Consider the following 25,965-nt stretch of genomic DNA (forward strand, 5'->3'; position numbering starts at 1 on the left):
ACTAGCAGTGTGATCCCAGCATGAACTAGCAGTGTGATCCCGGCATGAACTAGCAGTGTGATCCCAGCATGAACTAGCAGTGTGATCCCAGCATGAACTAGCAGTGTGATCCCGGCATGAACTAGCAGTGTGATCCCGGCATGGACTAGCAGTGTGATCCCAGCATGAACTAGCAGTGTGATCCCAGCATGAACTAGCAGTGTGATCCCAGCATGGACTAGCAGTGTGATCCCGCCATGAACTAGCAGTGTGATCCCGCCATGAACTAGCAGTGTGATCCCTGCATGAACTAGCAGTGTGATCCCAGCATGAACTAGCAGTGTGATCCCGTCATGAACTAGCAGTGTGATCCCAGCTTGAACTAGCAGTGCGATCCCGGCATAAACTAGCAGTGTGATCCCAGCATGAACTAGCAGTGTGATCCCAGCCTGAACTAGCAGTGTGATCCCAGCATGAACTAGCAGTGTGATCCCAGCATGAACTAGCAGTGTGATCCCGGCATGAACTAGCAGTGTGATCCCAGCATGAACTAGCCCTGTGATCCCAGCATGAACTAGCAGTGTGATCCCAGCATGAACTAGCAGTGTGATCCCGGCATGAACTAGCAGTGTGATCCCGGCATGAACTAGCAGTGTGATCCCGGCATGAACTAGCAGTGTGATCCCGGCATAAACTAGCAGTGTGATCCCAGCATGAACTAGCAGTGTGATCCCAGCATGGACTAGCAGTGTGATCCCGGCATGAACTAGCAGTGTGATCCCAGCATGAACTAGCAGTGTGATCCCAGCATGAACTAGCAGTGTGATCCCAGCATGGACTAGCAGTGTGATCCCAGCATGAACTAGCAGTGTGATCCCAGCATGAACTAGCAGTGTGATCCCAGCATGAACTAGCAGTGTGATCCCGGCATGAACTAGCAGTGTGATCCCAGCATGAACTAGCAGTGTGATCCCGGCATGAACTAGCAGTGTGATCCCAGCATGAACTAGCAGTGTGATCCCAGCATGAACTAGCAGTGTGATCTCAGCATGAACTAGCAGTGTGATCTCAGCATGAACTAGCAGTGTGATCCCAGCATGAACTAGGAGTGTGATCCCGGCATGAACTAGCAGTGTGATCCCAGCATGAACTAGCAGAGTGATCCCAGCATGAACTAGCAGTGTGATCCCAGCATGAACTAGCAGAGTGATCCCAGCATGAACTAGCAGTGTGATCCCAGCATGAACTAGCAGTGTGATCCCAGCATGAACTAGCAGTGTGATCCCGGCATGAACTAGCAGTGTGATCCTGGCATGAACTAGCAGTGTGATCCCGGCATGAACTAGCAGTGTGATCCCAGCTTGAACTAGCAGTGTGATCCCGGCATGAACTAGCAGTGTGATCCCAGCCTGAACTAGCAGTGTGATCCCAGCATGAACTAGCAGTGTGATCCCGGCATGAACTAGCAGTGTGATCCCAGCATGAACTAGCAGTGTGATCCCAGCATGAACTAGCAGTGTGATCCCAGCATGAACTAGCAGTGTGATCCCAGCATAAACTAGCAGTGTGATCCCAGCATGAACTAGCAGTGTGATCCCGGCATGAACTAGCAGTGTGATCCCAGCATGAACTAGCAGTGTGATCCCAGCATGAACTAGCAGTGTGATCCCAGCATGAACTAGCCCTGTGATCCCAGCATGAACTAGCAGTGTGATCCCGGCATGAACTAGCAGTGTGATCCCGGCATGAACTAGCAGTGTGATCCCAGCATGAACTAGCAGTGTGATCTCAGCATGAACTAGCAGTGTGATCCTGGCATGAACTAGCAGTGTGATCCCGGCATGAACTAGCAGTGTGATCCCAGCATGAACTAGCAGTGTGATCTCAGCATGAACTAGCAGTGTGATCCCGGCATGAACTAGCAGTGTGATCCCAGCATGAACTAGCAGTGTGATCCCGGCATGAACTAGCAGTGTGATCCCGGCATGAACTAGCAGTGTGATCCCGGCATGAACTAGCAGTGTGATCCCGGCATGAACTAGCAGTGTGATCCCGGCATGAACTAGCAGTGTGATCCCAGCCTGAACTAGCAGTGTGATCCCAGCATGAACTAGCAGTGTGATCCCAGCATGAACTAGCAGTGTGATCCCAGCATGAACTAGCAGTGTGATCCCGGCATGAACTAGCAGTGTGATCCCGGCATGAACTAGCAGTGTGATCCCAGCCTGAACTAGCAGTGTGATCCCGGCATGAACTAGCAGTGTGATCCCAGCCTGAACTAGCAGTGTGATCCCAGCATGAACTAGCAGTGTGATCCCAGCATGAACTAGCAGTGTGATCCCGGCATGAACTAGCAGTGTGATCCCAGCATGAACTAGCAGTGTGATCCCGGCATGAACTAGCAGTGTGATTCCAGCATGAACTAGCAGTGTGATCCCGGCATGAACTAGCAGTGTGATCCCGGCATGAACTAGCAGTGTGATCCCAGCATGAACTAGCAGTGTGATTCCAGCATGAACTAGCAGTGTGATTCCAGCATGAACTAGCAGTGTGATCCCAGCATGAACTAGCAGTGTGATCCCAGCATGAACTAGCAGTGTGATCTCAGCATGAACTAGCAGTGTGATCCCGGCATGAACTAGCAGTGTGATCCTGGCATGAACTAGCAGTGTGATCCCGGCATGAACTAGCAGTGTGATCCCAGCATGAACTAGCAGTGTGATCCCAGCATGAACTAGCAGTGTGATCCCAGCATGAACTAGCCCTGTGATCCCAGCATGAACTAGCAGTGTGATCCCAGCATGAACTAGCAGTGTGATCCCAGCATGAACTAGCAGTGTGATCCCAGCATGAACTAGCAGTGTGATCCCAGCATGAACTAGCAGTGTGATCCCAGCATGAACTAGCAGTGTGATCCCAGCATGAACTAGCAGTGTGATCCCAGCATGAACTAGCAGTGTGATCCCAGCATGAACTAGCAGTGTGATCCCAGCATGAACTAGCAGTGTGATCCCAGCATGAACTAGCAGTGTGATCCCGGCATGAACTAGCAGTGTGATCCCAGCATGAACTAGCAGTGTGATCCCAGCATGAACTAGCAGTGTGATCCCAGCCTGAACTAGCAGTGTGATCCCAGCCTGAACTAGCAGTGTGATCCCAGCCTGAACTAGCAGTGTGATCCCAGCATGAACTAGCAGTGTGATCCCAGCATGAACTAGCAGTGTGATCCCAGCATGAACTAGCAGTGTGATCCCAGCATGAACTAGCAGTGTGATCCCAGCATGAACTAGCAGTGTGATCCCGGCATGAACTAGCAGTGTGATCCCAGCCTGAACTAGCAGTGTGATCCCAGCATGAACTAGCAGTGTGATCCCAGCATGAACTAGCAGTGTGATCCCGGCATGAACTAGCAGTGTGATCCCAGCATGAACTAGCAGTGTGATCCCAGCATGAACTAGCAGTGTGATCCCAGCATGAACTAGCAGTGTGATCCCTGCATGAGATAGCAGTGTGATCCCGCCATGAACTAGCAGTGTGATCCCGGCATGAACTAGCAGTGTGATCCCAGCATGAACTAGCAGTGTGATCCCTGCATGAGATAGCAGTGTGATCCCGCCATGAACTAGCAGTGTGATCCCAGCATGAACTAGCAGTGTGATCCCGGCATGAACTAGCAGTGTGATCCCAGCATGAACTAGCAGTGTGATCCCAGCATGAACTAGCAGTGTGATCCCAGCATGAACTAGCAGTGTGATCCCAGCATGAACTAGCAGTGTGATCCCAGCATGAACTAGCAGTGTGATCCCGCCATGAACTAGCAGTGTGATCCCAGCATGAACTAGCAGTGTGATCCCTGCATGAACTAGCAGTGTGATCCCAGCATGAACTAGCAGTGTGATCCCAGCATGAACTAGCAGTGTGATCCCAGCATGAACTAGCAGTGTGATCCCGTCATGAACTAGCAGTGTGATCCCAGCTTGAACTAGCAGTGTGATCCCAGCTTGAACTAGCAGTGTGATCCCGGCATGAACTAGCAGTGTGATCCCGGCATGGACTAGCAGTGTGATCCCAGCATGAACTAGCAGTGTGATCCCAGCATGAACTAGCAGTGTGATCCCAGCATAAACTAGCAGTGTGATCCCTGTGTGAACTAGCAGTGTGATCCCAGCATGAACTAGCAGTGTGATCCCAGCATGAACTAGCAGTGTGATCCCTGCATGAACTAGCAGTGTGATCCCAGCATGAACTAGCAGTGTGATCCCTGCATGAACTAGCAGTGTGATCCCAGCATAAACTAGCAGTGTGATCCCGGCATGGACTAGTAGTGTGATCCCGGCATGAACTAGCAGTGTGATCCCGGCATGAACTAGCAGTGTGATCCCGGCATGAACTAGCAGTGTGATCCCAGCATGAACTAGCAGTGTGATCCCGGCATGAACTAGCAGTGTGATCCCAGCATGAACTAGCAGTGTGATCCCGGCATGGACTAGCAGTGCGATCCCGGCATGAACTAGCAGTGTGATCCCAGCATGAACTAGCAGTGTGATCCCTGCATGAACTAGCAGTGTGATCCCGGCATGAACTAGCAGTGTGATCCCAGCATGAACTAGCAGTGTGATCCCGGCATGAACTAGCAGTGTGATCCCGGCATAAACTAGCAGTGTGATCCCGGCATGAACTAGCAGTGTGATCCCGTCATGAACTAGCAGTGTGATCCCTGCATGAACTAGCAGTGTGATCCCGGCATGAACTAGCAGTGTGATCCCAGCATGAACTAGCAGTGTGATCCCGGCATAAACTAGCAGTGTGATACCAGCATGAACTAGCAGTGTGATCCCGGCATGAACTAGCAGTGTGATCCCAGCATGAACTAGCAGTGTGATCCCGGCATGAACTAGCAGTGTGATCCCAGCATGAACTAGCAGTGTGATCCCAGCATGAACTAGCAGTGTGATCCCAGCCTGAACTAGCAGTGTGATCCCGGCATGAACTAGCAGTGTGATCCCAGCATGAACTAGCAGTGTGATCCCAGCATGAACTAGCAGTGTGATCCCAGCCTGAACTAGCAGTGTGATCCCAGCATGAACTAGCAGTGTGATCCCGGCATGAACTAGCAGTGTGATCCCGGCATGAACTAGCAGTGTGATCCCAGCATAAACTAGCAGTGTGATCCCAGCATGAACGAGCAGTGTGATCCCAGCATGGACTAGCAGTGTGATCCCAGCATGGACTAGCAGTGTGATCCCAGCATGAACTAGCAGTGTGATCCCAGCATGAACTAGCAGTGTGATCCCAGCATGAACTAGGACATGTACGCGTCATTTAGGACAGGAAGTTTAATGGAGCAATTACACCATCTCGTTCTCAAATTGACAGGCATTTTATGTCTCCAGAAATCGCAGTTTACATCAGCCTCGATTGGAAAGCATGAATCGCTTACAGTGTGGGGCAGTGTGTGTGTGTGCAAGGAGCTGTGGGGTAGCTGGTCTGTGTGTGTGATTATTGCTACCTAATCTCCTACATCCCTCCAGGACCAGAATTAACCAGGGATCTGTAAGTTCTGAGAATGGATCTGAAACACTAGGTGCCGAAAGTCTCTGCTATTAGTTTTGTTTGTGTGTCCCAGTCTGTTAACGGCTTTATTCTACCTCCAGGTGCTGGACACTCCACTGGAGCAATAGTTGGATTGGGAATCATAATTCTTGTGGTTGTTTTTCTTGTTACTGGAATTGGGGTTTTCATATTCCGAAAGACCCAAAGACGGTGAGTTCCAGAATGTTCCACATTCCCATTGTTAATTGTAGCTTTGTGTTATTATATTTGGTGTTGTGGAAATGTTGTGTACAGCGATACACTCTGAGCTGTGAGGGATGTTTCAATGATGCATTATCCAGTCACTTCCAGCTTGTTGTCATCTTCTAGCTGCTGAACTGAGGGTGAAGAGCAGAAATGTGCGACTCCGTCTATCACACAGTTAATAGACACTCACCTAATCTCTGTACCAAACATCTCACCAGCCAACACCTAAAATCCCAGAGTCCCCTCTCCACTGACTTTTCTCCACCTTCTGGCCCTTGCTCTGTTCCCCAGTCACTGACCCCATCCCCCTCCCTGGTCACTGTCTGAGTCTGAACCAGAAGGTTCACAACCTCGGGGTCCTATCTGACCCTGAGCTGAGATTCTCATCCCATATCCTCCCCATCTCCAAGCCTGCCAACTTCCACCTCCATAACAACCTGTCTCAGCCTATTACCTGAAACCTTCATCTGTCCTTTTATTATCACCAGACTTGACTACTTAAATGCTCCTCTGACCAACCAGTCGTCTTTCACTCTTTGGAAACTTGAACTTCCGAAGTTCTGCTGCCCTGTACTCTAACTTACACCAAGTCCTGGTCACCCACCGCCCACTGTGCTTACCTGACTTGCATTCATTCTCCTGTTCAAACCCCTCTATGGCCTCACTCCTTCCCTATCTCTGTAACCTGCTTCAGCCCCTGCAACCCTCTGAGATCTTTGTGCTCCTCCAATTCTGGGCTATGGAGCATCACCCAATTTTCATTGCTTCACCATTTGTGGATGTGCCTTCAGCTGTCAGGCCCCTAACCTCTGGAATTCCCTCCCTCAACCCCTCGATCTCTCTCTGCCTTTTCAGACACTATCTCCATTTGATCATCTGTCCTAATAAAATTCCTCAATGTCTCAGTCCATACATTTTATTTGGTATTTGCTCCTGTGAAGCACCTTGGGACAATAAAGGTGCTATACAAATGCAAGTTGTTGCTCAATCTCCACTTGTGTGGTTGAACTTGTGGGGCACAATAACACAGTGGTTAGCACTGTTGCTTCACAGCTCCAGGGTCCCAGGTTCGATTCCTGGCTTGAGTCACTGTCTGTGCGGAGTCTGCATGTTCTCCCCGTGTCTGTGTGGGTTTCCTCTGGGTGCTCCGGTTTCCACCCACATATCCTAGAAGACATGGGGCAGGATTCTTTGACCTCCGTGGGATCGGAGAATCGGCGGGGGACGGCGTGAATCCCTCCCCGACGCCGGCTGCCGAATTCTCCGACGCCAGGGTTTTGGCGGGGGCGGGAATCACGCCACGCCGGTTGGCGGCCGCTGGCAACACCCACACCCCCCCCGGCGATTCTCCGCCCTGCGCTGGGCTGAGCGGCCGCCCGTTTTGGGCCGGACCCGCCAGCATAAATCAGACCAGGTCCGTACCGGTGGGACCTGGCTGTGCAGGCGGCCTGCGGAGTCCTCGGGGTGGCGCAGGGGGATCTGACCCGGGGGGGTGCCCCCACGGTGGCCTGGCCCGCGATCGAGGCCCACCGATCTGCGGGTGGGCCTGTGCCGTGGGGGCACTCTTTCCCTCCGCACCTGCCACTGTCAACCTCCGCCATGGCCGGCGCGGAGAAGAACCCCTCTGTGCATTTGCTGGGATCACGCCAGCACATGCTGGCACTCCCGCGCACGTGCCAACTCGTGCCGGCTGGCGGAGGCCCTTCGCGTGCCGCCAACCCCATCGGCGCCGGCCTAGCTGGTTAGGTGAGAATCCCGCCCATGCTTGTTTGGTGAATTGGACATTCTGAATTCTCCCCCCATGTACCTGAACAGGCGCCGGAATGTGGCGACGAGGGGATTTTCACAGAAACTTCATTGCAGTGTTAATGTAAGCCTACTTGTGATAATAATAAAGATTATTATTAAACCCACCCTATTAATAAACCCACCCCCTGTGACTCAGCCATCAATTGTTTCAAACATTGGGATGGCCATCTTAGATTTCCTTATCTCCATCAACATCCCCATCTCCCTGCCCATCTCTTCCCCAACCAAGCTCCTGTGACTAATTTTCCAGCTGCTATTGGTAACCAGGATGTTGAGTGGAATTTAATCGGCCTGTGCTCCTGAACGGCTCTTTTACTCTCTTGTCCAAAGCCTTGCATTCTTTTAATGTAACCTGAACTCTGCTGGCTTTTCTCTCCTAGGACTCAAAATAGACATGGGATCAATCAAAATGAAGCATTTAATGAAGACCCTTCGGCAATGGAGCCTTTTTTGGGATAAATCAGAGAGGCCCTTGGACAACAGCACTTGAGCAATCAGGATGGAGCGGCTGGAGAACAAAACCTTCGGGGAATGAAACTGTTCAGCGCAAACTGCACTGAGCCTGGGTCGCGGGGTGGTGGTGGGAGGTGGGCCGGGGGGGTGCTGCGGTAGAGGGGGGGGGGGATCAGCTCACTCTTGTTGTTTAAGAAGTAATTCCAGACAGTTAGAGTTCCGAACTGGGATGGATATTCATTTGCCAATCTGACCAGCACAGTCCCCAGTTCTGTGATACAACAGCAATTCCCCGCTGATCTGGACGAGAGCTGCCCACAAGCACCGAGTGATTTCTGGTATTATTTTCTATTTTGCCAATGGCAGTGTCAATCTCCAGCCAACGCGAGGGGATCTTTTGGAAGGCGAGAATGGACGGCAACTGATCACAGCAGACCAGGAAGTTAAAAACACTTCATCCTTCACTTTTAATTGAAATCATCATGTCGTGAAGTCAATTAAAGGAACTTAAATTTGTTTTAACGTGGATTTTTAAAAAAACCGTTACAGAAATTTGACATTTTGCAGATACAAAATCCACTTTGAAGGGTCAGTATATTTGTTTAGCACCAGTTTGCACGTTGATTCTGTTTACAAACCCAGCTACAACTCACTCAACGGATGCAACATCAAGGGTATTTAAACCTTCAAGGCTCTCTGCAGCAACACCAACAGGGTGTCATGTGAGAGTACCTTTAAGAAATGTACCTTTAAGAAATGGGTGTTTATCAGTGATGTCAGAGTGTGGGTGGAGCTGGGCTGTCTGTCAGCTTTTTACTTTAATATCAGGCTGTTTGCTGCAGGGTGTGTTTTAGTTTTGTTTTCAGTGTTGGAGCTGAAGCCAGACCAAGCAGGTGTACTGCTGTTCCCTCTGCCATCAAAAGACTGTCTCTTGATCATTTGGTGAATTCAGAATTATAAATGTCATCAGTAGTGAATGTAAACCGAATGTGCTTCTGTTTAAAGGTGTTTCTTAAGTCTTCTGGATGTTAAAAGGACAGCTTACGGATTACTTAGTGTTGTATTCTTTGGGGGTTGTATTTGAATTGATGGTTGCTCAGATGTTCACTGTATGTTTCAAAAAGGTTAACTCGAGTTCATAGAATAAACATTGTTTTGCTTTAAAAATTACTTTCCCTTTTCTGTTGTACCACACCTGTACAATGGGTCGTGTGCTCCCCATACCACAATCTATTAAAAGTTGTGGGTCAGGTGAACTCCATGATAGGCTTTGGGGTTCTCTAAACCCTGGCCCATAACAAATTGGAGGCTCGAGGGGGATAAAAGTCTATCTATTGGATTGGCTTAGTGAACTTAAAGACATATTGTGAGCATATTGTGGTTGCTTTTCAGGTGTGGTATTTTAGTTTAAGTGCGGAGTGTGTTGTGGACAATGGCTCTTTCAGAGGCTCAGACGTTTTTGGGGGTGGAGACGGTCACACGCAGTACCTCACGGACAGAGACTAAAAGCAGACTGTTAGATTTGGCGAAAACATTGCAGTTAACATTACCTGACAAAATGCAAGAAGATGAGGTAATTATGGTGGAGGCTAAGCATTTAAAGTTGCCTGTGGTACAGTGTAACTCATTGGAAATAGCAAAAATTCAGTTGCAAATTAAACAAATGGAACATGAGAAAGAATTAAAGCAGGTTGAATATGAAAGAGATGGAGAGGAAAAAGAAAGAGAAAGGGAGATACAGATCAGGAAAAAAGATAAAAGAGAAAGTTTGAACTTCAGAAAATGGCCATGAAACATGACAGTCAGTTAAAATTGTCAGGCATAAAGGGAAACGTACAGTTGGATGATAGTGATGAGGATAGTGAGAAAGAGCATCATAGTCGAAGGCTTGGTGTGGATTTATTTAAATATGTCCAAGCATTGCCAAGGTTTGACGAGAAGGAAGTGGAAGCCTTTTTCATTTCAATTGAGAAGGTAGCTAAACAAATGAAATGGCCACAGGACATGTGGGTATTACTGATTCAAACAAAACTGAAGGGCTAGTGAAGTGTTTGCATCGCTGCCGGAGGAGGTATCTGAGTCGTATGAGGAGGTGAAAAAATCCATCTTAGGTGCATATGAATTAGTGCCTGAAGCCTACAGACAAAGGTTTAGAAATTTAAGGGAAGAACCTGGTCAAACATACATGGAGTGTGAAAGGATCAAACAGATGGCTTGATAGATGGATAAGGGCTTTGAAAATAGACCATAGACCATAGAAAATAGAAACTCTCAGAGAAATTATACTTTTGGAGGAGTTTAAAAATTCAATTCCTGATGTAGTGAGAACTCATGAAATGAAATGAAATGAAAATCGCTTATTGTCACAAGTAGGCTTCAATGAAGTTACTGTGAAAAGCCCCTAGTCGCCACATTCCAGCGCCTGTCCGGGGAGGCTGGTACGGGAATCGAACCGTGCTGCTGGCCTTCTTGGTCTGCTTTAAAAGCCAGCGATTTAGCTCAGTGAGCTAAACCAGCCCCTAATGTGGAAGAGCAGAGGGTTAAAACTGCGAGATTAGCAGCAGAAATGGCAGATGATTATGAATTAGTTCATAAATAAAAGCTTGTTTCCGACATCAGTTTCAGCCTGTGAGGGATAGAAACTGGGGACATGAGAAATACTCAAGAAGGAAAGGTAAAGGTGATCTGATGGGAGATAATAAGGAGAGTGTACCTCAGATTAAAAAAGAAATCCAAGAGAGCGGAAAAGAAATGAAAAATTTCAAATCTTTTCACTGTAATAAACTAGGCCACAGTCACAGTGTTGGTGGTTGAAGAAAAGCACTGGGAAGGCTGATGTGTTAAAACAGGATAAGACAGCGGGGTTTGTTAAAGTGGTAAAGGAAAGCCCAAGTGAAGCGAAGGAGGTGCAAAATATTGTACAGCCTGATCAAGAGGTGATTGATAAGAAGGTGCCAGATCTCTTTAAAGAATTTACTGGTGTGGGTAAAGTTTACTCATGTGTATCAGGAGGAGCAGGTAAAGAAGTCACAATTTTAAGAGATACGGGAGTTAGTCAATCTTTAATGGTAAGAGATGAGGACTTGTGTAGTTTGGGAAGAATGTTGCCAGAAAAGTGGTAATATGTGGAATTCAGGGTGAGAGGAGTTGTGTTCCATTATTTAAGATGAGGTTGGAAAGTCCAGCGAAGAGTGGTGAAGTGGCAGTAGGAGTAATAGAGAAACTATCTTGTCCAGGAATACAGTGTATCTTGGGTAATGATATAGCTGGATCGCAGGTTGGAGTGATGCCTACTATGGTTGATAAGCCAGTGGAAAATCAGACAACTGAAGTGTTGAAGGACAAATATCCTGAGATTTTTCCAGATTGTGCAGTAACAAGGTCGCAAAGTCACAGGTTAAGACAAGAGGAGAAATCAAAGAGTGAAGATGAAGTTGAAGTGCAATTATCACAAATGATTTTTGATCAGATGGTTGAAAAAGAACAAGAACAGGTGGAGGATGAGGTGGATATTTTTAGTTCAGTAAAATTGGCGGAGTTACAACAGAAAGATGTAGAAATAAAACGGATGTATCAGAAAGCATACACGGAAGAGGAATCTGAGTGTGTACCAGAGTGTTATTACCGTAAAAGTGATGTCTTGATGAGAAAATGGAGACCTTTACATTTGCAGCCAGATGAAAAGTGGACAGAAGTTCATCAAGTAGTATTTCCAGTAGGGTATAGAAAGGAGGTGTTGCGAGTTGCACATGAGGTACCAGTGGGAGGTCATTTGGGAATAAGGAACACTCAAGCTAAAATACAAAAACATTTTTATTGGCCTGGACTACATAAAGATGTGGTTAGATTTTGTCAATCATGTCACACATGTCAAGTGCTAGGGAAACCTCAAGCAGTGATAAAACCAGCGCTCTTAATACCCATTCCAGCATTTGAGGAACCTTTTACAAGGGTCCTAATTGATTGCGTAGGGCGCTTCCTAAAATGAAAAGTGGGAATCAATATCTTTTGACTATAATGGATGTGTCTGCTAGGTTTCCAGAGGCCATTCCAGTGCGTAATATTACAGCTAAAAAGATTGTGGAGGAGTTGCTTAAATTCTTTACGAGATATGGACTACCCACAGAAATACAATCGGATCAAGGATCAAATTTTACCTCAAGGTTATTCAAAGAAGTAATGGATAGCTTAGGAATAAAACAGTTTAAATCAACTGCGTACCATCCAGAATCGCACGGAGCATTAGAAAGGTGGCATCAGACATTAAAGACAATGTTGAGGGCTTATTGTCATGATTATCCAGAGGATTGGGATAAAGGAATTCCATTCGTACTGTTTGCAATTAGGGATGCACCTAATGAGTCAATCAAATTTAGTCCTTTTGAACTAATTTTTGGTCATGAGGTAAGAGGACCACTTAAATTGATTAAGGAAAAATTGGTGAGTGAGTAATCGGAAATTACATTATTCGATTACGTGTCAAATTTTAGGGAACGATTAAATAGTGCAGGTGAATTGGCTAGATAACATTTAAAAGTTGCACAAAATGAGCACGGTGGCCTAGTGGTTAGCACAACCGCCTCACGGCGCTGAGGTCCCAGGTTCGATCCCGGCTCTGGGTCACTGTCCGTGTGGAGTTTGCACATTCTCCCCGTGTCTGCGTGGGTTTCGCCCCCACAACCCAAAAATGTGCAGAGTAGGTGGATTGGCCACGCTAAATTGCCCCTTAATAGAAAAAAATAATTGGGTAATCTAAAATTAAAAAAAAGAAAAGAAAAAGTTGCACAAAATGTGATGAAATGGGTAGCGGACAAGAAAGCAAAAGTTCATAGTTTTGCCAGTGGAGATAAAGTTTTAGTGTTGTTACCAGTGGTAGGTGAGCCTTTGAAAGCAAGGTTTTGTGGACCTTATCAGATTGAAAGTAAATTAAGTGAGGTGAATTATGTGGTAAAAACGCCAGATAGAAGGAAATCTCACCGAGTGTGTCATGTGAATATGCTTAAAAGGTACTTTGAAAGGGAAGGAGAGGAAAAGGAGGAGGTTTTAATGATTCTAACTCAAAGTGACGAACCAAATCCAGATGGCTGTGAATGTGACATACCTCAAATTAAATTGGAACATGAGGATCGGGCTGGTTTAGCACACTGGGCTAAATCGCTGGCTTTTAAAGCAGACCAAGGCAGGCCAGCAGCACGGTTCAATTCCCGTACCAGCCTCGCCGGAATGTGGCAACTAGGGGCTTTTCACAGTAACTTCATTGAAGCCTACTCGTGACAATAAGCAATTTTCATTTCATTTTCAAATTGTTGAGTTACCTTCCAGAGGAAAAACGGACTGACATGAAAGAGTTATTGATATCACATGGGCAAGTTTGTAGAGATAAATTGGGATGTACTAAAATGGCTATACATGATCTTCCGATCAAACAACATCCATACAGACTTAACCCTTTAAAATTGGCACAGGTTAACAAAGAGATTGAGAGTATGTTTAAAGTCTCATAACTGAAGTGGGTTGCAGCCAATGGAGCTCACCCATAGTGATGGTACCAAAACCAGGCGGTACCCAACGGTTGTGTGTGGACTATAGAAAGGTTAATGCAGTTACAAGAACGGACTCTTATCCTATCCCACGTTTGGAAGATTGCATTGAGAAAGTGGGACAATCAGCTTTTATTTCCAAACCGGATTTACTTAAAGGTTACTGGCAGGTATGTTTGTCTGAAAGGGCAAATGAGATTTCAGCTTTTGAAATGAAATGAAATGAAAATCACTTATTGGCACGAGTAGGCTTCAATGAAATTACTGTGAAAAGCCCCTAGACGCCACATTCCGGCGCCTGTCCGGAGAGGTTGGTACGGGAATCGAACCGTGCTGCTGGCCTGCTTGGTCTGCTTTAAAAGCCAGCGATTTAGGCTTTTGTGACTTCAGATGGTATATACCAATTTAAAGTTATGCCATTTGGCATGAAAAATGCCCCAGCCACATTTGAACAGTTAACTAACAAAGTTGTTTCAGGATTACCCAATTGTGCGGTATACATCGACAATCAGACAAGGAAAGAACATTTAAAACATCTGATGGAGATACTTGATCGACTTCAGGAGGCGGGTTTGGTGGTAAACCTAGCCAAAAGTGAATTTGGTAAAGCCCAAGTCATTTTCCTTGGCTATACAATTAGACAGGGTCGAATGGTCACATGGGATGTGAACCCAAAAGTTATTGAAATGAATGAAAATCACTTATTCTCGCAAGTAGGCTTCAAATGAAGTTACCGTGAAAAGCCCCTAGTTGCCACATTCAGGCGCGTGTTGATAGGGTGGGTGTAGTGGGGTGCGGGGTTGATGGGGTGGAGGGTGGGGTTGGTGGGATGGGGGGTGGGGTGGAAGGTGGGATGCGGGGTTGGTGAGGTGGAGGGTGGGGTGGGGGGTGGGATGCGGGTTTGGTGAGGTGGAGGGTAGGAATGGTGGGGTGGAGGCTGTGGTGCGGGGTTGATGGGGTGGAGGGTGGGAATGGTGGGGTGGAGGGTGGCTGCGTGGTTGATGGTTTGGGGTTTGTGAGGTGAGGGGGAGGGTGGTGTGCAGGGTTGGTGGGGCGGAGGATGGGGTGCGGGGTTGGTGGGGTGGAGGGTGTGGGGGAGGGTGGGGTGCAGGGTTGGTTGGGCGGAGGGTGGGGGGGAGCGTGGGGTGCGGGGTAGGTGGGGCGGAGGGTGGGGGGGAGTGTGGGGTGCGGGGTTGGGGCGGAGGGTGGGAGGGAGGCTGGAGTGTGGGGTTGGTGGGGCAGAGGGTGGGGTGCGGGGTTGATGGGGTGGAGGGTGGGAATGGTGGGGTGGAGGGTTGGGTGTGGGGTTGGTGGGGCAGAGGGTGGGGTGCGGGGTTGATGGGGTGGAGGGTGGAAATGGTGGGGTGGAGGGTGGGGTGCGAGGTTGGTGGGGTGGAGGGTGGGGTGCGGGATTGGTGGTGTGGAGGGTCGGTGCGAGGTTGGTGGGGTGGAGAGTGGGGTGGAGGGTGGGGGGAGGGTGGGGTGTGGGGTTGGTGGGGTGGAGGATGGGGTGCAGGGTTGGTGGGGTGGAGGGTGGGGGGAAGGTGGGGTGCAGGGTTGGTGGGGCGGAGGGGTGGTGGGGTGGAGGGTGGGGGGGAAGGTGGGGTACAGGGTTAGTGGGGCGGAGGGTGGGGTGCGGGGTTGATGGGGTGGAGGGTGGGAATGGTGGGGTGGAGGGTGGGGCGGAGGGTGGGGTGGAGGGTTGGTGGTGTGGAGGGTGGGGTGCCGGGTTGGTGGGGTGGAGGGTGGGGTTTGGGTTTGGTGGGGTGGAGGGTGGGGTGCGGGGTTGGTGGTGTAGAGTGTGGGGTGGAGGGTGGGGTGTGGGGTTCGTGGTGTGGAGGGTGGGGTGCGGGGTTGGTGGGGTGCGGGGTTGGTGGGGTGGAGGGTGGGGTGTGGGGTTCGTGGTGTGGAGGGTGGGTTGCGGGGTTGGTGGGGTGCGGGGTTGGAGGGGTGGAGGTGGGGTGGAGGGTGAGATGGAGGGTGGGGTGCGTGTTTGGAGGGGTGGAGGGTGGGGCGCGTGGTTGGAGGGGTGGAGGGTGGGAATGGTGGGGGGGAGGGTGGGGTGGAGGGTGGGATGTGGGGTTGGAGGGGTGGAGGGTGGGGTGTGGGGTTGGTGGGGTGGAAGGTGGTGTGGAGGGTGGGGTGTGGGGTTGGTGGGGTGGAAGGTGGGGTGGAGGGTGGGGTGTGGAGTTGGTGGGGTGGAAGGTGGGGTGCGGGTTTGGTGGGGTGGAGGGTGGGGTGGACGGTGGGGTGGAGGGTGGGGGTGGTGGGGTTTGTGGTGTGGAGGGTTGGGTGCGTGGTTGGAGGGGTGGAGGTGGGGTGTGGGGTTGGTGAGGTGGAGGGTGGGGTGGAGGGTGGGGTGCAAGGTGGGGTGCGGGGTTGGTGAGGTGGAGGTGGGGTGCGGGGTTGGTGAGGTGGGGGTGGGTGGAGGGTGGGGTGGAGGGTGGGGTGCGGGGTTGGTGAGGTGGAGGGTGGGGTGCGGGGTTGGTGGGGTGGAGGGTGGGAATGGTGGGGGGGTGGGGTGGAGGGTGGGGTGCCGGGTTGGTGGGGTGGAGGGTGGGGTGGAGAGTGGGAATGGAGGGGTGGAGGGGGGGGTGGGGATGGTGGGGTGGAGGGTGGGGTGGAGGGTGGGGTGCAGGGTTGGTGAGGTGGAGGGTGGGGTGGAGGGTGGGAATGGAGGGGTGTAGGGTGGGGTGCGGGGTTCGTGGGGAGGAGGGTGGGGTGCGGAGTTGGTGGTGTGGTGGGAGGGGTTCGGGGTTGGTGAGGTGGAGGATGGCGTGCAGGGTTGGTGGGGTGGAGGGTGGGGTGCGGGGTTGGTGGGGTGGAGGGTGGGGTGTGGGGTTGGTGGGGTGGAGGGTGGGGTGCGGGGTTTGTGGTGTGGAGGGTTGGGTGCGTGGTTGGAGGGGTGGAGAGTGGGGTGTGGGGTTGGTGAGGTGGAGGGTGGGGTGGAAGGTGGGGTGCGGGGTTGGTGAGGTGGAGGGTGGGGTGGAAGGTGGGGTGCATAATGGGGTGCGGGGTTGGTGAGGTGGTGGGTGGGGTGGAGGGTGGGGTGCGGGGTTGGTGAGGTGGAGGGTGGGGTGCGGGGTTGGTGAGGTGGGGGGTGGGGTGCGGGTTGGTGGGGTGGAGGGTGGGGTGGAGGGTGGGTGGAGGGTGTGGGGGTGGGTTGGTCGGGTGGAGGGTGGGGTGCGGGGTTGGTGGGGTGGAGGGTGGGTTGGTTGGTGGGGTGGAGGGTGGGGTGAAGGGTGGGGTGTGGGGTTGGTCGGGTGGAGGGTGAGGTGCGGGGTTGGTGGGTGCGGGGTTGGTGGGGTGGAGGGGGGCGGAGGGTGGTGTGGAGGGTGTGGTGTGGGGTTGGTCGGGTGGAGGGTGGGGTGCGGGGTTGGTGGGGTGGAGGGTGGGGTGGAGGGTTGGGTGGAGGTTGGGGTGGGGTTCGTGGTGTGGAGGGTGGGTTGCGGGGTTGGTGGGGTGCGGGGTTGGTGGGGTGGAGGGTGGGGTGGAGGGTGAGGTGGAGGGTGGGGAGCGTGTTTGGAGGGGTGGAGGGTGGGGCGCGTGGTTGTAGGGGTGGCGGGTGGGAATGGTGGGGGGGAGGGTGGGGTGGAGGGTGGGATGTGGGGTTGGAGGGGTGGAGGGTGGGGTGTGGGGTTGGTGGGGTGGAAGGTGGTGTGGAGGGTGGGGTGTGGGGTTGGTGGGGTGGAAGGGGGGTGGAGGGTGGGGTGTGGAGTTGGTGGGGTGGAAGGTGGGGTGCGGGTTTGGTGGGGTGGAGGGTGGGGTGGACGGTGGGGTGGAGGGTGGGGTGGACGGTGGGGTGTAGGGTGGGGTGGAGGGTGGGGTGTGGGGTTTGTGGTGTGGAGGGTTGGATGCGTGGTTGGAGGGGTGGAGAGTGGGATGTGGGGTTGGTGAGGTGGAGGGTGGGGTGGAGAGTGGGAATGGAGGGGTGGAGGGGGGGTGTGGGGATGGTGGGGTGGAGGGTGGGGTGGAGGGTGGGGTGCAGGGTTGGTGAGGTGGAGGGTGGGAATGGAGGGGTGTAGGGTGGGGTGCGGGGTTCATGGGGAGGAGGTGGGGTGCGGAGTTGGTGGTGTGGTGGGGGGTGTCGGGGTTGGTGAGGTGGAGGATGGCGTGCAGGGTTGGTGGGGTGGAGGGTGGGGGGTGGTGGGGTGTAGGTGGGGTGTGGGGTTGGAGGGGTGGAGGGTGTGGGTGGAATGGGTGCGGGGGTGATTTGTGAGGTAGAGGGTGGTGGTGGAAGGTGGGGTGCATAGTGGGGTGCGGGGTTGGTGAGGTGGGGGTGGGGTGGAGGGTGGGTGGGGGTTGGTGAGGTGGAGGGTAGGGTGCGGGGTTGGTGGGGTGGAGGGTGGGGTGGAGGGTGGGGTGCGGGGTTTGTGGTGTGGAGGGTGGGATGCGTGGTTGGATGGGTGGAGAGTGGGGTGTGGGTTGGTGAGGTGGAGGGTGGGGTGGAGGGTGGGGTGCAAGGTGGGGTGCGGGGTTGGTGAGGCGGAGGGTGGGGTGCGGGCTTGGTGGGGTGGAGGGTGGGAATGGTGGGGGGGTGAGGTGGAGGGTGGGGTGCGGGATTGGTGGGGTGGAGGGGGGGTGGAGAGTGGGAATGGAGGGGTGGAGGGTGGGGTGTGGGGATGGTGGGGTGTGGGGATGGTGTGGTGGAGGGTGGGGTTTGGGGATGGTGGGGTGGAGGGTGGGGTGGAGGGTGGGGTGGGGTGGGGGTGGGGTTGGTGAGGTGGAAGGTGGTGTGGAGGGTGGGGTGTGGGGTTGGTGGGGTGGAAGGTGGGGTGCGGGTCTGGTGGGGTGGAGGATGGGGTGGAGGGTGGGGTGGAGTGTGGGTTGCGGGGTTGGGGTGGAGGGTGGGGTGGAGGGTGGGGTTGTGGTTGGTGGGGTGGAGGGTGGGGTGGAGTGTGGGTTGCCGGGTTCGTGGGGTGGAGGGTGGGGTGGAGGGTGGGGTTGTGGTTGGTGGGGTGGAGGGTGGGGTGGAGGGTGGGGTTGTGGGGCTGGTCGGGTGGAGGGTGGGGTGTGGGGTTGTTGAGGTGGATGGTGGGAATGGTGGTGGTGTGGAGGGTGGGGTGCGTGTTTGGTGGGGTGGAGGGTGGGGTGGAGGGTGAGGTGGAGGGTGGGGTGCGGGGTTGGTGGGGTGGAGGTGGGGTGGAGGGTGGGGTGCGGGGTTGGTGGGGTGGAGGGTGGGGTGGAGGGTGAGGTGGAGGGTGGGGTGAGGGGGAATGGTGGGGTGGAGGGTGGCTGCTTGGTTGGAGGGGTGGAAGGTAGGGTGCGGGGTTGGTGGGGTGGAGAGTGGGGTGTGGGGTTGGTGGGTTGGAGGGTGGGGTGGAGGGTGAGGTGCGGGGTTGGTTGTGTGGAGGGTGGGGTGCGGGGTTGGTGGTGTGGGGGGTGGGGTGCGGGGTTGGTGGGGTGGAGGGTGGGGCGGAGGGTGGTGTGGAGGGTGTGGTGTGGGGTTGGTCGGGTGGAGGGTGGGGTGCGGGGTTGGTGTGGTGGAGGGTGGGGTTGGTTGGTGGGCTGGAGGGTGGGGCCGAGGGTGGGGTGTGGGGTTGGTCGGGTGGAGGGTGAGGTGCCGGGTTGGTGGGTGGGAGGGTGGGGTTGGTGGGTGGGGTGGAGGGTGGGGTGGAGGGTGGGGTGCGGGGTTGTTGGGTTGGAGGGTGGGAATGGTGGGGTGGAGGGTTGGGTGTGGGGTTGGTGGGGTGGAGGGTGGTGGTAGTGGGGTGCGGGGTTGATGGGGTGGAGGGTGGGGTTCGTGGGTGGGGTGGAGGGTGGGGTGCGGGGCTGGTGGGGTGGAGTGTGGGGTGATGGGTCCCAATTGGCCGGTGTGACTCTGCACAACCATTGGCCACGATGGGTGGTAAGTGGGGTTCGCAGCATGGTGGCTGACATACGGCCCATCCCCTGGTTATTCTCATCTACCCACCTACAGGGCTTGGCAGGGGCCCCCTACCGGCAGACCATGGTCATGCCTCTGCGTGTCCTACCTCCATCCTCGCCCTCACCAGCCACGGTGCCTATTTCCTGATTTTCAAAACTGTGGTGAATGTGATTCACACCGGATTATAACCTGTATATACATGTGTCTATATTGTAAGTGCAGTTGCACTATCTGACCTCCACGGGGAGTAGCTCTGGGAATACTTGAGAGTTGTACGGGGCTTCTCCCTTGGCTCCGCCCAGGACTCCTCCCCCGGGAGCTGGTGTATAAAGATCAGTGCCACAGGGTCAGCCGGCCAGTTCACCGAAAGTTCAACGGCTAACAGGCTGGCTCTGTTGTAAGTATATTAAAACCGCTATTCTAATCCTACAAGCACGTTTCTGTTGAATTGTTGGTTCCAACAATTTAATATACTTAGGAAACAGTCGAAGAAATCATGGAAGCAGCCCTCAAGCCCGGACGCCTAGAACTCGACCCACTGGATGCAGAGGCTAAGGAAACTTTTTCCCACTGGCTGAGATGTTTTAAAGCCTACCTGGCAGAAGCCAGCACCGCCGGAACAACGGAGGAACAAAAACTCAGCCTACTGCACGCGAGGGTAAGCCACAGAATCTCCACACAGCTGAATCCGGCCGGTTCTTACACCGCAGCGCTGGCAATACTGGACAAAATGTACGTTAGGCCCATTAACGAGGTTTATGCACGCCACGTGTTTACGACTAGCCGTCAGCGGCCTACAGAAACGTTTGCCGAATTTGTAAGGGAATTGAACAATTTTTCCAATGACTGTAATTATCAAGCCGTTAACGCGGCTGAACATAGGGAGCTTGCTGTGCGGGACGTTTTTGTTGCGGGCCTTAGGTCTAACTATGTGCGCCAAAGACTGCTAGAAAAGGGGGCCCAGGACTTAGACACACTGTGGAGGCTGCTACCATTATGGAAGTCTCCTTCCGCAGCCTCACCTCGTTTCCCGCGTACCCCGCGACCCCATCGTGGACCCCCGACCAACAGTCCCCCCAGGCCTGTGCCGCACGGCCCCCCAGCTACCGCGCTGCCAAAGCCAGTTACTCTGCTGCCCCAGCCAGCTACTCAGCTGCCCCAGCCTGCCATTTCTGTGGACAAAGCCAGCACCCGCGGCAGCACTGCCCAGCCCGATCCGCGACCTGCAGCAGCTGCGGGAAGAAAGGTCACTATGCCAGAGTGTGCATCGCGAAAAGGGCCCCAGTTTTTAACTCCCCTGCAGAGAGAACAAATCGCTCCAAACACCAGCGGGCCTGCGGGGCCAGAAACGCTGCGGCCTACGCCTCGACTCCGCCCCCTCCTGCCACGTGTGATCCATGGGGGCCGCCATCTTGGCAAACCCCTACCATGCGGCCGGCCATGTGCGACTCATGGGGGCCGCCATCTTCCTCGCTGCTCACCACGTGCGATCCACGGGCCCCATCTCCATCGGCATGCTCAGAAAGCTCATCTGAAGGCTACGACTTCCTCGGGCACTCATCACGCGGCCCGCAACTCAACGCGGTCACCCTGGATCAATCCCGCCCCAAGCACCTACGAAGTTCGATGGCTGAGGTCCAGATCAACGGGTACAGCACGCCATGCCTCTTTGACTCCGGGAGCACCGAGAGCTTTATACATCCAGAACTGGTAAGACGCTGTTCGCTTTCTATTTTTCCGGTGAGCCAAACTATCGCCCTCGCTTCGGGCTCCCACTCAGTCCAAATCCAAGGACACACCGTCGCTACGCTCACAATTTGAGGCGCTAGTTATTCTAAATTTAAACTTTATGTCCTGCCTCACCTCTGCGCGCCACTCTTATTAGGCCTGGATTTCCAGTGCAACCTCAAGAGCCTCACCCTCAGCTTTGGCGGGCTCCTGCCCCCACTCACTATCTGCAGCCTAACCACACTGCGCATCTCCCCCCCTCCTCTCTTCGCCAATCTCACTCCAGATTGCAAGCCAGTAGCTACTCGCAGCAGTGATACAGCCTACAGGATAGGGTCTTTATCCGATCGGAGGTCCGACGGCTGCTCAGTGAGGGGATCATAGAGGCCAGTAATAGTCCCTGGAGAGCTCAGGTGGTGGTCGTCAAGACCGGGGAAAAATTTCGCATGGTCGTCGACGATAGCCAGACCATAAATCGCTTTACGCTCCTAGACGCGTGTCCCCTCCCCAGAATTGCAGACATGGTTAATCAGATCGCCCAATATCGGCTATTTTCCATGGTGGATCTGAAGTCTGCACACCACCAGCTCCCAATCCGCCTGGAGGACCGCCACTACACGGCGTTCGAGGCCGATGGCCGCCTCTTCCATTTCCTCCGGGTCCCTTTCGGCGTCACTAATGGGGTTTTGGTGTTCCAACGAGCGATGGACCGAATGGTAGACAAGTACGGGCTGCGGGGCACGTTTCCGTATCTGGACAATGTTACCTTCTGCGGCTATGACCAGCAGGACCACGACGCCAACCTCCACCGTTTTCTCCAAACGGCACAGAAATTAAATCTCACTTATAACAAGGAGAAATGCGTTTTCTGCACAAACAGACTGGCCATCCTCGGCTACGTCGTGGAGAACGGAGTCCTGGGCCCAGACCCGGACTGCATGCTCTTAGAACTCCCCCTCCCTCATTGCCCCAAGGCCCTCAAACGGTGCTTGGGGTTCTTTTCATACTACGCCCAGTGGGTCCCTCAATATGTGGACAAAGCCCGCCCACTCTTTAAGGCCACACGATTTCCCCTGTCTGCTGAGGCGTGCCAGACCTTCAGCTGCATCAAGGAGGATATCGCCAAAGCGGTCATGCGGGCGGTGGATGAATCCACTCCCTTTCAAGTTGAGAGCGACCGGGGAAGCTCAACGAGCCCTCAGATGCCCTATCCCGCGGGACATGCGCCAGCGCGCAGATCAGCCATCTGAAAGCCATCCACGTGGACCTCTGCCATCCAGGGGTCACCCGGCTCGCCCACTACATCAGAGCCCGAAACCTGCCTTTCTCCAACGAGGAGGTAAAAGCGGTCACCAGGGACTGCCCGATCTGTGCGGAGTGCAAACCGCACTTCTATAGACCAGACAGGGCCCACCTGGTCAAGGCTTCTAGGCCCTTTGAACGCCTTGCGATCGATTTCAAAGGGCCACTCCCCTCCACTGACAAGAACATCTATTTCCTCAACATCATTGACGAGTTCTCCCGATTCCCTTTTGCCATTCCATGCCCTGATGTGACCTCCCTCACAGTCATTAGGGCCCTGCATAGTGTCTTCACCCTATTTGGTTTCCCCAGATACGTGCACAGCGACCGGGGTTCGTCCTTTATGAGCGACGAGCTGCGTCAGTACCTGCTCGACAAGGGCATCGCCTCGAGCAGGACTACCAGCTACAACCCCAGGGGGAACGGACAGGTGGAGAGGGAGAACGCGACCGTCTGGAAGACCGTCCTACTGACCCTCTGGTCTAGAAAACTTCAAGTCTCCCAATGGCAAGAAGTCCTCCCAGACGCGTTCCATGCTATCAGATCCCTCCTCTGTACAGCTACAAATCAAACCCCTCACGAGCGACTCTTCATTTTTCCTAGGGGCACTACCACGGGAGTCTCACTTCCGGCGTGGCTGAGGACACCAGGCCTGGTCCTCCTGAGGAAGCATGTCAGGGGGCACAAAACTGACCCCCTTGTTGAAAAGGTGCGCCCCCTCCATTCCAACCCCCAGTATGCGTTCGTGGAGTTCCCGGACGGTCGCCAGGACACAGTATCCCTTCGGGACCTGGCACCCGCTGGATCCAGCCCCCTCCCTACCCCCACTGAGGAACCCCTTACCCCGTTCCCTATGCTGCCGCCCCCTCGCGCCCCCGATTCCACAAGCTCACCCCACCGGTTCCATGCGCCAGAACCAGCCCGCCCCCAGCGCCCCCAGTCTCCGGTCGAGCCAGAGGTGTATAAAGCTCGGACAAGACCCGCCCCGGAGTCTACCATCGTACCCTAGCTCTCAACACCCACCCAGCCACCGCAAGAGGCTGCAACCCCAGTGCTCCGCAGATCGAAAAGAACAATTCGTCCACCGGACAGACTAACTCTGTGAGCCACCACCTCCGCTGGACTCGATTTTTGTCACAGGGGGTGAATGTGGTGAATGTGATTCACACCGGATTATAACCTGTATATACATGTGTCTATATTGTAAGTGGAGTTGCACTATCTGACCTCCAGGGGGAGTAGCTCTGGGAATGCTTGAGAGTTGTACGGGGCTTCTCCCTTGACTCCGCCCAGGACTCCTCCCCCGGGAGCTGCTGTCTAAAGATCAGTGCCACAGGGTCAGCCGACCAGTTCACCGAAAGTTCAACGGCAAACAGGCTGGCTCTGTTGTAAGTATATTAAAACCGCTATTCTAATCCTACAAGCACGTGTCCGTAGAATTGTTGGTTCCAACAAAAACCACAAGTGAAACATGCCATTCGGAATTCTTCCTGGCGGAGGTGGAGCATAGCGGAGACCCCGGAGAATACCGAGTCAGTCCTGCTAATGATATGAAGACAGCGTTTACTGTAAGTGTGGGGTAGAACGCATTGACGCCTCTGTCAATGCACCGCCGCATTCTGTTGGGTTCCCAGCCCTGATTTTGGCCTCATGACTGATTCTCCGCCTTTCTCAATTCCGGCGTTGGCCAACGACGAATCCCGTCTGTAGTTTCTGTTCACTCTTTCTTAGCGATAATAACCTTTGGAAGAAATTCTAAAATGTGTTGATGTGGGAGGGGCGGGTCTGGACTGTCCCATTGTGAGAGTGAGTCAGGGGAAGTGAGGAATAATGATCCAGCCTCTTGTCAGGAAAAGCCATGTTAAAGACTGCTTTTCCCGGAAGGGATTTGAGTGAAACAAGAATCCAAGTGCCGGCTCCTGGGGAATTGTTCAGCTCACACCCGGGGGAGAGGAAAGAGAACTGGGTTGATCCACAACTCCCCCATATCTCCCTGCATGCTGCAGTTTTTGACCATTTCTCCATATGTATCATTCACAACACCAGCTTCAGTTGAGCAACAATTTCATCTCCTCCTGTTCTCTCTGTGTCCTTCTGTCTTTCTGGTTCAGTGCTGTTCCCTGTGTGGAGCGAATGGATGGAAAGGAGCTGCAGGTACTGTCAGTGTCTCACACCCGGGGAGGAGGGGAGATCTGGGGGAAACTTTCCTTTATCTTCACCACCATTCTGCTCTTTACCCGGGCGAGTGGATGGAAAAGGAGCTGTGACTCCCTCAGTAAAGGCAGATCCAATCCCAACATCGAGCCCGCTGTCTCCCTGACATTGTGAAATCCCATCCGCAGATTCCATCCTTGTGGTGAACTGGTGTAAAGGGGGTAACTGTGTTTTCTTGTTGCAGGGCCACAATTTAGACAAACTACTCCTGCTGCTGCTGAATGTTGTTGCTGCTGTTTCAGGTAAGAGCTGTGACTGCTGGAACATTTCAGCAGTGATCAAAGGGTGGGGGGATCAGGAATTCATCTTGCTTTAAGGTGCTGTGTGTACCGCAAGTGGACCCATTGAGAGGGTGGACACGTTGAGCCGGATTCTCCTTCCAATGATGCCGGAATTGGGAAACGCGATAGGGCGGAGAATCGGTTTTGACGGTAAAATCGTGCCGGTGCTGTTTTCACCAGATTGTAGTTGTCCGGTGCCCCGACAGTCAATGTGTTCCAGTCCGCACCTGCAGTAAATGCCGTTGGAATATCATTAGGGGGCCTGACCCGGTATTCTCCAGGGTCTCCGAGATTCTCCGCCTCCACTGGGGGATTTTCCAATGGCAAGGTTCACTTGTACTTTTAAAAATTGAGAAACAGGCACGGTGGCTGATGAGGGAGAGAGGGACGTAGGACACGAAAAGGCGTGGCCGTGTGCTGCAAGGCTGGCAACTGAGGCAGGGAGGGGGCCCTGCAAAAGCTGGGGGTGACATGGGGCGGGTGTGGGGCTGGCATGGCCCCCAACAGGATTGGGTGGTGTCCATTGCCACGGCTCCCCCCACCCCTTGCCACCCTCAACCCCACGGTCCGCCCTACTACCCTCCGCTACACCAGCGCACCCCCTCCCCCCCCAACCACCCATCACCCTCCGGCAGGACATCATTAGGGTTAGAGCAACACCCACAGTAGCCTCTACTGGGGGGCACAAGACAGGGACCGCAGAGTGCACAGCTGGCAAGGGCCGCGCAAGCTGAAGGTACCCCTGGCAGCAGGCATGGGTGCCAGGGCCGGAGCCCGCCCCCCAGTGCTCTGCAGCAATGGAGCCAGGAGTGCGGTGGACAGGGTGCCGGGGGGAACGGCTGGGGGTAGGTGTAAGGATGGCGGAGGAGGGGGGCATGCGGGGGCAGAGTTGGGCATGGGGTATGCACCATGCTAACATGTCGGCCTTTCTGCAGACAATGGATATTGGAATTTAACCAGCAATGATGGTCTTCCATCATTATACATTAAT

General features: G+C 53.6%; 1 protein-coding gene across 3 annotated transcripts in view; it reads left to right on the forward strand.

Moving 5' to 3' along the window:
* The window catches only part of LOC119975151 (ICOS ligand-like), a 64,873-nt gene that overhangs the window by 22,350 nt on the left and 16,558 nt on the right, over positions 1-25,965 (forward strand). The window contains exons 4-5 of one of the 3 annotated variants that reach the window (XM_038814731.1): positions 5,634-5,742; positions 7,968-8,156. The exons of the other annotated variants lie outside the window; for them this stretch is intronic. Coding sequence (XP_038670659.1) covers positions 5,634-5,742; positions 7,968-8,046 — 188 coding nt within the window. The 3' untranslated portion in view covers positions 8,047-8,156. Of the gene's footprint in view, positions 1-5,633; positions 5,743-7,967; positions 8,157-25,965 lie in introns of those variants that run through there. 3 annotated transcript variants of the gene reach the window in all.

Source organism: Scyliorhinus canicula, chromosome 12 (assembly GCF_902713615.1).
Source record: "Scyliorhinus canicula chromosome 12, sScyCan1.1, whole genome shotgun sequence".
In the NCBI taxonomy this organism is placed as follows: Eukaryota; Metazoa; Chordata; class Chondrichthyes; order Carcharhiniformes; family Scyliorhinidae; genus Scyliorhinus; species Scyliorhinus canicula.